The following is a 12,924-nucleotide window of genomic DNA, read 5'->3' on the forward strand; positions in this document are numbered from 1 at the left end:
GGCCCTGCGGGCGGGGGGGGGGGGGGGGGGCCGGCGAGCCGAGCGGCGCCGAGTCTGCCCGAACGCTGACGAGCCGGTTCGGGGCCTTCCGACCGACTTCCGATGAGGCCCGAAGCGGCCCGAGCCGCCGGCGCGCGCGCTCCCTGCCGGCTGGCCAATGGGGCGCGGCCGAGTCCGCGCGGCGCGGCCCGAAGCGGTACCTGACGGATCGGGTGAGACCCGAGCCCGCCCGAACGCGGCCGAGTTCCCGAGCGGTGCGGCCCGGCGAGGCGAAGAGTCCCGAGCGCGCTCGAGCCGTTTCCGATCTCTGCCGAAGGCGGTAGCGAGGAGCGCCGATGTGTGCCGAGTCCTCTCCGATCGCACCCGAGCTCCGATCGCCGGCCCGAACGGAGACGCCCGAACGGGCAGCGCCCGAATCCGCCCGAAAGAGACCGAACCGGGCCGAACGCTCCGATCGCGCCCGAAGGCGGGTTGGGCGGGGCGAGCGGCCGCGCGCGGGCTGCCGGGACGGCGGAGGACCGGCGGGCGGGGCGGGGTGCCAAGATGGCGGTGCCGAGCCGAGGTGAGCGGTGTCGCGATAGCGGCGCGACAGCGGCACGACAGCCCTTTCCGGGGCACCGGGGAGGGCTATCTCCCACCGTGCTAGAGGTGACCTCTTGCAGGGGACATGACTAGAGAGAGGCGGGGCCGAGGTCGAGCCCAGCCCCGGTGGCATATCGCGACAGCCCCGACACGCTGAGGCAGATCCCGGTGGCGCGTGAGCAGACCCTTGGCGCATGTGCGGGCTGAGGAGGCACCTTGACCCCGGGAAGGACGCTTTCCTGAGGCCGAGAGACGCCGCATAAAAATCTACATTTTTGCTTCAAATTAGGAACTGCTGGGATCCAGAGGGGAAAAAATTCATCCTTAGTGTGGTCAAAATCATTATTTTCCAAATCTTTCACAGAGGTCAAAGTTTTTTCCCAAAAATGTAAGTTTCTGCCCTGAGTAGATAAGGGTGGTTTAGAAAATTTTTGCCGAATTCGTAAAAAAAAAAAATTGTAATCCCAAGTGTGCAGTGAGGTGCTCTGGGTGATGTTCACCACAGCTGCTGCCTTTAATACAGTTTTATGTTAAAAATGAAGCCATTTTGTTAGAAAATGGGCCATGCTCCACCTCAAATCCCCATTGTCAATGTCACTCACTCTAAAATCAGCACCAGCCTGGATAAATAACCATAATACGTAAGATTTTGTTGGGTGAAGCACTGAAATGATATACTCAGGTGGTTTAATAATCCCTCTTGACTCCAGAGTCCCTCTCCCGGGTGTGCTGTGGGGTTTCAGGGTTTATCCCTGAATGTCCCGGTCGCTCTGGGGGAGGCAGCACATCCTCAGGAACAGTGGCTGCCATCCCAGCCTGGAGCGGCTGCAGGAGGCTCACTGCCCTCTCCTGGGAAAGGATTAAGGAGAGTTCAGATACAAAGCTGGGGAACTGCCCTGAGGGAATTCACTCAGAGTTGCCTATGGGAATTGTATGACTCCAACCATCATACAATTCAGCATCAGTGGTGTAGCTGCACTTTTGGATATTGAATGAACATGGAATCCTGGAATGGTTTGGGTTGGAAGAGACCTTAAAGACCGTCCAGTGCCACCCCCTGCCAGGGCCAGGGACACCTTCCACTGTCCCAGGCTGCTCCAAGCTCTGTCCAGCCTGGCCTTGGGCACTGCCAGGGATCCAGGGGCAGCCACAGCTTCTCTGGGCACCCTGTGCCAGGGCCTCCCCCACCCTCACAGGGGAAGAATTTCTTCCATTATCAGAGCCATTCTCCCTTGTCGTGTCACTCCTAAGTAACAGGATGAGTTTTGGAGCCCCCAGTCCCAGTACAGAGAGCTGAGAGGAGAGGATCAGGTCCAGGAGACATTTCAGGTCATGGATACGTTAATCACCTAAAATCATGTGCCTGTTTCCACTGTGTTCCCAAACTGGACACCTTAATTAGCTGCCTGGAGTTAGGGGGAATTAATTTGGGCCTAAGTGCATAAAAATCTGAGGTGAAGAGGACATTGACTTCAGGAATCCGGGGATGAGGATGGCGGCGTGACAATGATGAGCTGTCCCTGAGCAGACAGATGAAATGGCCTTTCACAGGTTTTACTCTCCCTGGAACAGAAATCCCAACTGTGTCTCAGAGAGGCTGAGAATATTAATGAGGAACTCAAGAGGTGCTCCAGTAGGTCGGTGCTGTCATGTTGCATGGCAATTTTATGTGATTTTTTCAGAAAATAATAAGAAAGTGAAATGTGTTGGTTGGGTCATTGGAAATACTTGGTTTGATTCCTGTGGGCAGTCAGAACACACTGAGGTTGGACGTGGAATGACTTTGTGAAGGGTTGGACTGGTTTGGACAGATGACATTTGGAGGGATGGTATTTAGAGGAACCCTGGAGCTCTGTGTTCTCCACAAACTTTCTCACAATTTACAAGCAAATGGTCCCTTCTGGTTCCCATGTTCACCTCCTTCCTGCATAGTTAGAGGGGATGAAGTGTCATCTGCTGGGAAAGGACAGGATGAACAAGTTCTGGGTAATGCCTGTGCACTCCTTCAGGCTTAGAAAGAGCCTAAAGTTCCTCACTGAAAGTGGCTTTTCCCAGTAGGGATTTCCCCCAAATTGTTTTAGGCTTCATCTAGGTGAAAAGGTTATTTTTGGAACCTGAGCTCCACTATCTGGAAAACAATAAATGTTCCTGGAAGGTGAAAAAAGAGATTCCTCCCAGCATTTAGATACCATTGTTAGAATGTTTCAGGATTTAGACTTATTTTCTTCTCTTTATTTTCTCCTTCTCCATGCAAAGGAAGAACATCAGAGATTGTATCCTTTCTGTACCACTGCTCCCTGCATGCGGGAATCCTCAAGAAGACTGCCTCAAGTGGATTCCTATCTTCTCCCCAGTAGCTCTGCACAGTGCTGGGGCTGTGCTCCTGAGCTTTCCATCAGCGTCATCCACAGGAAGCACAACCCCATTGCTTCCAAGGGAAGATGTTTTGTGCAGGTTTAGCTGGGATTTGGCCCTGATGGGCTCCTGCTCCTGCAGAAACCCCTTTAGCCCCCCTGCAGTCATGACTTAACTCATTTTCTTAGGAAAGGAGGCTAAAAATTGCATATATGGACTGCTGGACACACCCCCGGCATCACAGCTCACAGACAGCTGACACAGCTGACAAGAGGTAGTAAAAGCAGCTCTCAGTAGTAACTTCCTCCTCTCTTACGGTAAGCCACCCCACCTTTACTCCTGCCAAGATCCAAGTAACTTCCTAGGAGGAGACACCCTTGGCTCTGGAGATTTCCATGCTTAGAACCTATCTAGTAATTTTTTGCTCCACCTTCCTTCAACTGGAAAAACCCCAAAACCTGGTTCTGTGTTAATAAAATGAGCTGCTCTGGGAACTGGAATCCATCCATGGTGCGTGGGTGGGTTTAGAAACGGGCAGTTCCTGTAAAAGATGCCTGGGCTGCAATCCCTGCTTGGAGATATTTGTAGGATTTGAAACGGGCTGGGGGAAAGAGGGGAGTGAATTAAGGCTGTTTCTTAGGAATTTGCATCTCAAAGCTGAGCTCAGACGGGTATGGAGGACAGCTTTTCCATGCTGTGGGGACGAACAAGGCCTGGCTGCTGCACAGAGCCACCTCCAAACACAAGGTTGATGGAGTTTGCCAACTCTCTGTCAACTTCCTTAAGGCTGACTAAGAGGTCAGTAGAAGTAGTCTGGGGCAATGTACATATGCATCCCCCCCACTTCCTCAGGCTAATGGATGCCCCACTACAGACCAAATAAAATTCCTTTAAAAAGGAACTAAAGCCAAGCCTGAAACAGCAAGCTTTTATCCCAGCCTGTGGTGTTTGCAGCCTCAAGTTCCTTCCTGAACCCTCCCCATAGGCCAGGCATAGCTGAACCATTCAGTATGGAGAGAGAGTGCAGTATATTTTGGGGTTACTGGGAAATGGTGATTTTATGGAATAGATCCCACCTCATCACTATGAGAAATCCTTAACAACAGTTCTCAGCTGTCATCACTTCCCTTACAGATCCTGCTTTATGTAAATGGGATTTATTATATCTTCTACTTCCTGGCAACTCTTGCAATGATCATTTACAAAAGTAAGTCGCAGGTATTTTCCGCAGAGCAGGCCGTGCTGATGCACAGCTGGGCTTTGTCCTGCTGTGTTTTCCTGCTTTATTTACTCTGGTTTATTCTCCAGGTCAAGTTTTCAGTTATCCAGATGATTTTTTGGCTCCTGATCTTGCTGTGCTTTTCCTTTTGGCCATTCTGGAAGTGCTTCGATTGTACTTGGGTAGGTCATGTTATCCAGTGCACCTGGAATGTAATCTGTAAACATGAATCATTTGGGAAATGGAGTCTGTTAGTTGAGCAGATATTTGGAGACCCCTACACCTTTCCTTTCACTCCTGAGGACACCTGCAAGCACCACCAACACCTTCCTGTCACTAAGATGGAAGGGCAGGAAGGGCCTCCTGACCCTGTCCAGAGCATGCTAAAACTTCTTCAAGTCCAATTTTTAAAAAACCCAAATCACCATTAAAATCTGCTCAATATTCCCAAGACATCTATGCACGGTGAGGCTCTTGAATCAATCTGAGTGTCTTTAGGGGTGGATTTGTTCTGCTGCCTTAAAGCTCTCTGCGTATTTGCTTGGAGCCCGATCCATGAATAAAGAAGCAGGTTTCAACTCTAATGTAGTTAAACACCAAAATCTACTGAGCTGAGCTTGGAAATAAGCTGCAAGGAAGAGAGAAGGACAGCTTCTCCACAATGACAGTCATTTGAAACAGGAATAGATTAGCAGGGAATAAGACTTGAAAATGAGGATTGGACTCCTGGAGTGCACCAAGGTCACCATGTGTGAGTGCGGCGCTGGGGGCTCAGGGAGGTTGAAGATGAGTGCTCAGAACGGTGCAGCTTCAGAAGTGATTCTCTGTGGTAAGAAGAGGTGCCCTGGCTGTGACTATCAACGGATGAGCTGGTGGCTCTCTTGTTTAGATTAACCTTGGTTCATTTTCCTGTTTCGAAATGGATTGTCTTTGGTGTTGGGTTTGTTGTTTGCTGGCAGAGCCTTGATTTAGGCTGGTATTTCAATGTATTTTGAGCTTTTTTAGGACTCGGTAAGAGCAAGGTCCAGGGCCTTTTTTGAGCAGAAATCTTCTCGAGTTACAGCTTGAGCTCTTGTCAGAACAAATCGGACCTCTGGTTTCTGTTTCCTTGCAGGTTTCAAGGGTAACCTGACAGAAGCAGAGGCCCCGCTGGGGCTGAGCCTGGGGCTCACGGTGGGCAGCGTGGTGCTGTGCGTGTACCTGCTGCTGTGGCAGACCTACGTGCTGTGGGCAGACGTGCTCCTCAACGCGGTGCTGCTCTCGGCCTACGGGCTCGAGTCGGGGCTCAAGGTCATGGCCATCGCTGCCTTTGTCAGCTGAGCCTGGCCCCTTCCCACAAGCCCGCCACACATTCCTTCTCTGAAAGAGTGGGGCTTCACTTCCGCTATTGAATTCCTTTGTATATAAAAACCCTGTAAAGCTTCTCTCTGTTTAAATTAGAAGTTTTGGGGACAGAGGCGTCCTGCCCAGCAGATGTGTGACGCTGTCCCACCGTTGGCTTATTTATCGGCAAAGGCAAGGGATAAATCAGCAAAACCCATCATGCTCTGGCATTCACCAGGGATCAGTACTAATTACCCACTCCTAACACAGGGTAGGAGCCAGTGCTGCTGGCATGGTGGGAGTTTTCATGGCACAGCAGCAACATGCAGCCCAAGTGACACAGAAATGAATCAGGCCAGGGCTCACTTGTGCCTTGCCACGCACACGTCCATGTTTGAGGGCACAGCTGCTCTCCTGCTCTCATTTGTGTTTCTAGACCTCAGTGGTAATTTCCCTGACTTTAGTAGGGCAGAACCCGATGTATCCCAGTGGGGGAGAGTGGAACTGGGTTTTGTGCATACCTGGAGAGCCAAGCCACAAGGTTTGGCAGCCAATTCTTACTGACACACTGCGTGAGGGGATGTTTGGTTAAACAGGATGGCTTTTAAATTAACAAAACCATTCACCATTCATTTTCCCTTCTGTCCTGTTTAAAAGTCCAACAGCATGTTGGCAGGCTTATTTCTGTTTGGTGTTAAATGTGCTTACTTCTGCTATTCTGCAAAAATTACTACATTCAAGCCTGTCTTTTACCTTCTAACTGGTGCAAGTGCACAGTTTTTTACTGTATCAAAAATATATGTTAATGGAAAGCTTTGGGAGTTTCTGGGTTTTTGAAGAAGCCAATTTTGTATTCAGAATTTCCTATTTTTGTATTTATTTATTCATTCAAATAAATAGTGGTTTAGATCTAAGGAGTGTTTGAAGTGCAGAGCATCTTGTTCAGATCTTGGGCTCCAGCTAAGTCACCCAAAGGAAGACTTGGGCAAGCCTGGATGTGTGTGAAAGCCTCTTCTCAGCCTGATCCTGATCCTGCTGTTGTGTGTAGCCCCTTCTCCTGCCCTGAGAAGGTCTGAGCTAATTTGGACTCGCCAGGGGCTGAAAATAGTGGGGTGCAGGCCCGTGGCACCTCAGCCATGCTGCTCTTTGCTTTCTGGTGGGGGACAAAAGACACAGAAGTTCTGTAGAAGGGCCCAGTTTCATCCCTCAGTCATTCAGTGGTTGGACTTGACCATCATGGAGGGCTTTTCCAACCTTAAGGATTCCAGTACCTAAAGGGGGCTTACAAGAAGGCTGGAGAGGGACCTTTCACAAGGGCATGTAGTGACAGGATGAGGGGGAGTGGCATCAAGCCAAAGGAGGATAGGTTTGGATGAGATGAGATAATTTGTGACTCAGAGGGTGCTGAGGCCCTGGCACAGGTTGCCCAGAGAAGCTGTGGCTGCCCCATCCCTGGAAGTGTCCAAGGTCAGGTTGGACATGGCTTGCAGCAGCCTGGTCTAGTGGAAGGTATCCCTGCCCTTGGCAGGGGATGGAAGGAGATGAGCTTTAAAGTCCCTTGCACCCCAATCTTTCTACTCCCAGGCCAGGTAACAGCAAGTTCTGTCCACATTTCACCACCTGACAGTCATAATCAAAGTACCCACTGGCACAAATCCCCTTGGACAGGTCCTGCTAAGCCAGGGCACAGCCGGCCCTTTGCTGCTCCCATGGAAATGTCACAGCAGCAGAACTGGGGCTAAGGAGCACCCAGGAAACTGAACGACCAAATGTTCCTGTGCTTAATCTGCCTGAATGGAGCCCCCACCTATTTGTCCTCCCAGATTTGTTTGGCATGATGGAATGTGCCATCACATGCTTGTTCTGAGGAGTGACCAACATACCAAGCTGTCCCTGCCCCGTTAACGATCAAAGCACACAAGCAAAACTTCCTGGATGGGCACAAAAAAAAGCACAAACTTTTCCTGGTGTTTGCATATGCCTTACACAAAGGTCTGCCCACAGAACAACTGACAGGCTTTAAAGGGAATATTGCAAAGTAGGATATTTACCTGAATGCAGGTGAAATGGTAAACAGGGTCACATAGGTTAACGTTGATTCACAGCCCCTGTGCTTCACCTTCTTGGGGTGATCAGCACAAACAAAATAAATACAAAATATGTATTATAAAACATGGTGAACCCTTTGCGCCCTCCTCATCACCCAGGTGAAAAACAAGGATCAGCAGAGAGTGCCAATACTTGCTGATAGTGAGCCATGAGCACATAGGATAACACACATGACTTCTTGGGCTTGTTTCAGAGCAGGGCCTGATGGCTCCAACTGCTCAGAGCCCTGGCTGGCTGTTGGTGCCTGCTGGGGTCAGCTGGCATCAACCTAGACTTGCATCTTCCCAAGAGCAGGACAGCTCTGGTTTCAGTTTTCCAATTTCAGATAAAATTGTCCATGAACTCTTTTGTGGGATACTGCTGCTGCTGACAGCCCTGTGCTTCGTGATGAAGGATGAAGCCTGGAAGCTTCAAACAGCTCCTTCCTCCCAAGTACTTCTGGACTTTCAATGGGAATTGTCACTGTGTTGGTGTCCCTGATTCCATGGTGGCATCTCTCGATGCTGAGCTGGTACAAAGACCCAAAGTGAATCAGCTTCAGAGAGTTCCCCTAACCAGGAGCTCCTTTCCAAAGCGTTCCCACTGCTTGGAGAAGCAGGGCACACATAGTGAAGCCATTGATGACATTTGCCAGACATAAAATCGCTGGAGCTTTTAATTACGAGGCCCAGCCCTTCTGAAACAGGACAAGCAAGTTGGATGCAAACAGCATTAAAAATTTAGAGGAACACATATTTTGAGGAGCTGGGTTTGGGTGGTGTTTACTTAACAAGTCTTTGTTCTTGAGCCATCACAGGGGTGTCTGCCGCCAAGCTGATTTAAAAGGCTGATCCTGAGAGGCAAGTCAGCCTCCTGTGATTTCCAAATTGGAGATACTGGGAGATAGGGTGTTATGGGTCCATGACTTTATGAAGTCCCTCTGGAGTGGCCTGGTGCTGTGGTGAAGGAGGGAGGCCAAGGACATGCACTCAGTTGGTTCCACACGTGGGAGCCACGCCAGGAACCGCCACCATGCCACAGGATGATTCACTCATGCCAAACCATTCCATGATTCTACAGTTGCCTCTGGCCCACCCCCACCGGCACCAGCTGTCAGGTGGGACAGCAGGGAAGGTGTAATAAGCTCTGCTGTGGTTTTCTTCCCTGCCCAGAGGAAAAGTTGCTGCCTCTGCAGAGCAGTTGAGAGATTTGCTGTGGGGCACAGCAGCTCACAGTAGCCCTGTCTTCATTGTGAATGTGGAGCTGGATAGGAAGCAGTGCCTTAGAACACCATCCTGACAACTCCCCGTTTGCATCCCACGAAAGTCAGTCCAGTCCAGCAGTCCTCCTGAAATACCCCAGTGATGCATTTCAGGGAGTAGGGATCTCCTGCACAAAACCTTCCAGCTGCTGAGGCTCACCAGGCTCCAGCACAGCTGACATTCCCACTGCATTTCCCTTGTTTTGGACTGATATCCCTTCTCCTGCCTGGTACGGCAGGCATTCCCTAAATCCCGCTTTTCCTAGGGCTGGCCGTGTTTTCGCAATGTATCCCATGGGATCCCGGCGAGGAGGATGACGGGGCACTGGGCGGGAATGTCACACCGAGTATCGGTTCGTGTTCTCCCGCTGCAGGAGAGGTCGTGTTCCTGTCAAACCCGAGCTGCCGACATCCCGACTGTCAGGCAGGGAGCTGCTCTCCGCCTGCCCACCCGGCTCACCCGGCCGCATTCCTCCCACAGGAACTCACCGGGGCGGCTCCTCCGTGCGGCGCCTGGACCCGGGCCAGCCCCTGCGCTGGGCACAAGCCCCTCAAAGAAACCCACAGCAGCGGGGAACTCAGCATATGTCGAGCTAAGGAATTTGGGCTTCTCCCAGACCGCTGTCCTGAAGGGGAAGCTCTTCCTTGTTTCTTTCCCTAGTGTCACAGTTACAGCTGTTTCCTCCCAGGGCCAGCGACACGGGGTCTCACTTCACATGTACACGGCGGGGATTCAACACGGAGCGTGGGCATGGTAGGGAGGCCTGCAGGCACTTGCACTTCAGTAAAACACTCTTAAAAGCCTCCGTTTTGGGAGAGGAATGGCTAACCAGAAGGATCCCACCCTGCCATGGACACGTCTGTATGACCCAGCTGATATTTTCCCTGCCGGGGACACCTTCCACTAGCCCAAGTTGTTCCAAGCTCTGTCTAAACTGGCCTTGAACAATTCCAGGGATGGGGCAGCCACAGCTTCTCTGGGCAACCTGTGCCAGAGCCTCAGCACCCTCACAGGGAAGGCTTTGTTCCCAGTATCCCATCTAAACCTTTCATGGAAGAGCTGGGACAAAATGAGGGGCTTTATGGCCACGTAACCCCAAGGAGCACAGTGCCACAGAGGGGGTACCCCGAAGGGGACTCTGCTCTGCACCCCAATTGCTTTGGGGAATGTGAGAGAGAGGACGCTTTGCCTTCTCCCTCCATCTCCCGACACCTTTCCTTGCTGCAGACGTCGGGACAGAGAGCAGGCAGGAGCGATGCTGGAGGAAAACAACCCGCGAGCCAGCGCGGAGGAGAGCCCTGGGCTGCACAAAAGGTGCCTTGTTCCCCCTATGAGGCGGTCGGGCAGCACGTCCCCTCTCTCACCGGCGATGGAAAACTGAGCTCCAAGCACTCCTTCACTTCCCCTCGCCACCTTCAACTTTCCCATTGGGTACAAAATGTTCTCGGGAGCAGGAAACCCGAAGTTTAACACGTCCCTCCTGAGCTCTTGGTCGCCTTGCCCGGGGAGTGGGCGAAGGGTGCAGCCGCCCCCGGCGCTCCCGGGGCCACCGGCTCCTGGTTATACAGTAACCTGTTGCTCCGGGTCCCAGCTCCACCTCTCGCTGCCTCCACATCCCTCCCCTCCTCTCTCCTCTGCCAAGAAACCTCTGTCACCTGCTCTCAGACACTCGGGGCGAGCGGCACCAGGAGGAAAGGGCAGAGGGGAACCACAGCACGGGGACCCCAGGCCGGGCTGCCGGGTGGGCTCTGCCTCCCACTCTCCTTCAGCGTTCGGGGCACCGGGCTCACAGCCTGTGCAGGGAGGACAGGGAGCTTGGCTGCTGGAGAATGGCAGCAGGATTTAAGTAGGAGGGCACGGAAAACTGGGAGAGAACTCACGGGAGCTGAGCGAACTGCGGGAGACGAGAGCGGCTTCTCAGCACCGGTGAGTCCTTCTTTGCAAGCCCTAAAACTTGACACCCCCCTCCCCAGCTTTTATCCACTTCAAAAGTCTGTCTGATTCTGCTGTGGAGGGAGCACGGCTGGAGAGGGGCTGTGGCTGGGAGAACTATCAGTGTAGTTTTCTGTTGTTTTAGTTTAAAAAGATGAAAAAACGTACTTTTCCCAGCATTGTGTTTTCTGAGTTTGTTTCCCGTCCTGGTGATTCCCCACCAGGTGAGATCCAGTAGGTGGCACTTTCTTGGCAGCAAAATGTCCATTTGGCACAGAACGAGGCTTTTTTTCTGTTCGTAATGAAGTCTGGAGACGTACCTTTGAGCAGCTGTTTGTTTGCAAACCTCGGGGTTTCCTCTTTTGGGGACATGTGTAGAACTTCTGGCCGTTCTCCGCCGGGCCCCTCAAGGACCTGCTGCTCTTGGTGGGTGAGATCTCCCTACCCCTGATCCTGGCAGGATTCACCACCCGATTTCAGCACGGAGGGAAGCTCGGAGCTGCCCTGTTCCCTCTCGTGACAGCTCTGCCTCCTGATGAGCTTTCATCCACGTTAACGAGTCACAGCATTCCTGTCCCCTTTCTCTTATTTTCCTGGAAAATGCTGGTGCAAACTCCACCGAGGACAAGGCTCAGGGACAAATGATGTGACCAACATTATTTTCAAATACTGGAAATAACTGTGACACAGCACAGTAGTAAAATCCGGTGACTGCCCCGCTGTAATTAGGGCAACGGGGAGTTAACACTTGTGTTGCTGGGCTGCTCCAAAAGCACGGATCAGATCCATCAGTAGCTGCTCATCCAGGAGTACCAGAGCTTGGCTGGGATGTGCCCCTAAAAAGGACTTTGTCTGAGGAAAAGATGTGACAGCCAGAGGCTCAGCCCCCAGCTGATACAGCAGGGACCCACACAGGGTTTCACCTGCGGATGCTGCAGGCAGCAGCACATTCCTTGCTCTATTTTGCTCTGTGGTCCGAGTTTTCAGTTGATTCTGTCCTTCACAGACAGAAAGGGCAGGCAGCAGTGCTGAATCAAGGAGCCCTTTAAAACAGGACTGGGAAGAGGGACTTGGGATTCACTGTGGGAAGGTGTCTGTGAGAGGTCGTTGGTTGGCCCTGTTTAAAACAAAGGCTTGAACTGGTGTTTGGGACAACACTACAGCTCAGTTCCACTGTGGTCAGGCCTGCGTTGCTCCTGCTGGTGGTTTCCATAGCTGAAGCCTTGGGAAGGCTGGCCAAGGAACTGGTGCTCTTCCAGCTGTATTCCAGCCCTCCAGGTGGTCTAGAGCAGGATCTACTCCACTGTACTCAGCAGGGCAGGGTGGGTTTGTCATATAATCATAGAGCTTAGAGGAACTGGGAGTGGTTTTAGGCACCTGAGGAAAAGTTTAGCACCAGCATTGTTGAACTGGCTGTTGGTGAAGTCCTGGGAAGGGAACAGCTGTGAGTGACGCTGGAGAACGGCTGTGACGTGCACACACCACTGGGAGCAGTTTGCCAAGACAAGCTTTGAGTCCTTGGCTTTCTGCCCCTCTGCCATCAACCCTGATGTCAGGATGGGCACAGGCACCATGACAGGGGTGGGCAGCCTGGATGCTGCTCAGCACCAGCAGGAAATGTCTTCTGAGCCACAGGATAGGTATCGCAGGGACAGACAGAATGTGCCTTCAGTGCCCACCTTTGCTGACGGCAAACCACTCGCCATCAGTCGGAGTGACAAAGCCCAGCCCTGAGCCTGAAATAGCCCTGCAGATCCTAGGGCTCCATCTGCCCAACTCCTATGGATGGTGTCGAGGGTAGGACTACATGATCTCGAAGGTCTCTTCCAACCATGATGATTCTGTGAGGGACATTGCAGAGCAGATGCTGTCTATGGTAATGTCACAGTAGCCACCATTTTGCCAGGCTATGACAAATTGTCATGGCTGCCTGCCTGGATTCATCCAAGGGCACGAAGAGACAGGGAGGGGTCGCACAGGAGGAACCCTGGCCTGCTTGCTCCACTCTGGTCATTCAACCGGGCTGTAGGTCCTGAGAGGAGACCCTGCTGGGGCATGGCTGCAGGTCCAAACCTGCCAGAGGTTTGCTGGCATCTGCCCCTGGATGAGATGGCTTGGAATGTGCTGGAAAACAAAATGCTTTTCATAGGCTCACAGGATCAT

The 12,924-nt window shown here is 52.1% G+C and overlaps 2 protein-coding genes and 1 long non-coding RNA gene across 3 annotated transcripts in view; 2 read left to right on the top strand and 1 right to left on the bottom strand.

Moving 5' to 3' along the window:
* Positions 1 to 202: 202 nt before the first annotated feature.
* TMEM80 (transmembrane protein 80) lies at positions 203 to 6,393 on the top strand. Its single transcript, XM_032112015.1, has 5 exons — positions 203 to 562; positions 2,839 to 2,855; positions 4,051 to 4,144; positions 4,246 to 4,338; positions 5,271 to 6,393. The coding sequence occupies exons 1-5, from the start codon at positions 544 to 546 to the stop codon at positions 5,474 to 5,476; spliced, it is 429 nt and encodes a 142-aa protein (XP_031967906.1). The 5' UTR covers positions 203 to 543; the 3' UTR covers positions 5,477 to 6,393.
* LOC116445428 overlaps positions 4,076 to 12,924 on the bottom strand; it is a 55,844-nt gene continuing 46,995 nt past the window's right edge. The window contains exon 2 of the long non-coding RNA XR_004240772.1: positions 4,076 to 4,373. This is a non-coding gene — a long non-coding RNA (uncharacterized LOC116445428). The remainder of the gene's footprint in view (positions 4,374 to 12,924) is intronic.
* Positions 10,428 to 12,924, top strand: part of EPS8L2 (EPS8 like 2) — a 46,885-nt gene continuing 44,388 nt past the window's right edge. Inside the window, 1 exon segment of the mRNA XM_032111817.1 lies at positions 10,428 to 10,755. The gene's annotated coding sequence lies outside the window, so the exon portion shown is untranslated.

The sequence above is a fragment of the Corvus moneduloides genome, chromosome 6 (genome assembly GCF_009650955.1).
Source record: "Corvus moneduloides isolate bCorMon1 chromosome 6, bCorMon1.pri, whole genome shotgun sequence".
Classification (NCBI taxonomy): Eukaryota; Metazoa; Chordata; class Aves; order Passeriformes; family Corvidae; genus Corvus; species Corvus moneduloides.

Bases quoted from the DNA above. Each gene is read 5' to 3' on its own strand.
- TMEM80 (XM_032112015.1), top strand. The intron at 4,145-4,245 runs GTAAGTCGCAGG...TTTATTCTCCAG, and splicing joins TGCAATGATCATTTACAAAA to GTCAAGTTTTCAGTTATCCA. The intron at 4,339-5,270 runs GTAGGTCATGTT...GTTTCCTTGCAG, and splicing joins AGTGCTTCGATTGTACTTGG to GTTTCAAGGGTAACCTGACA.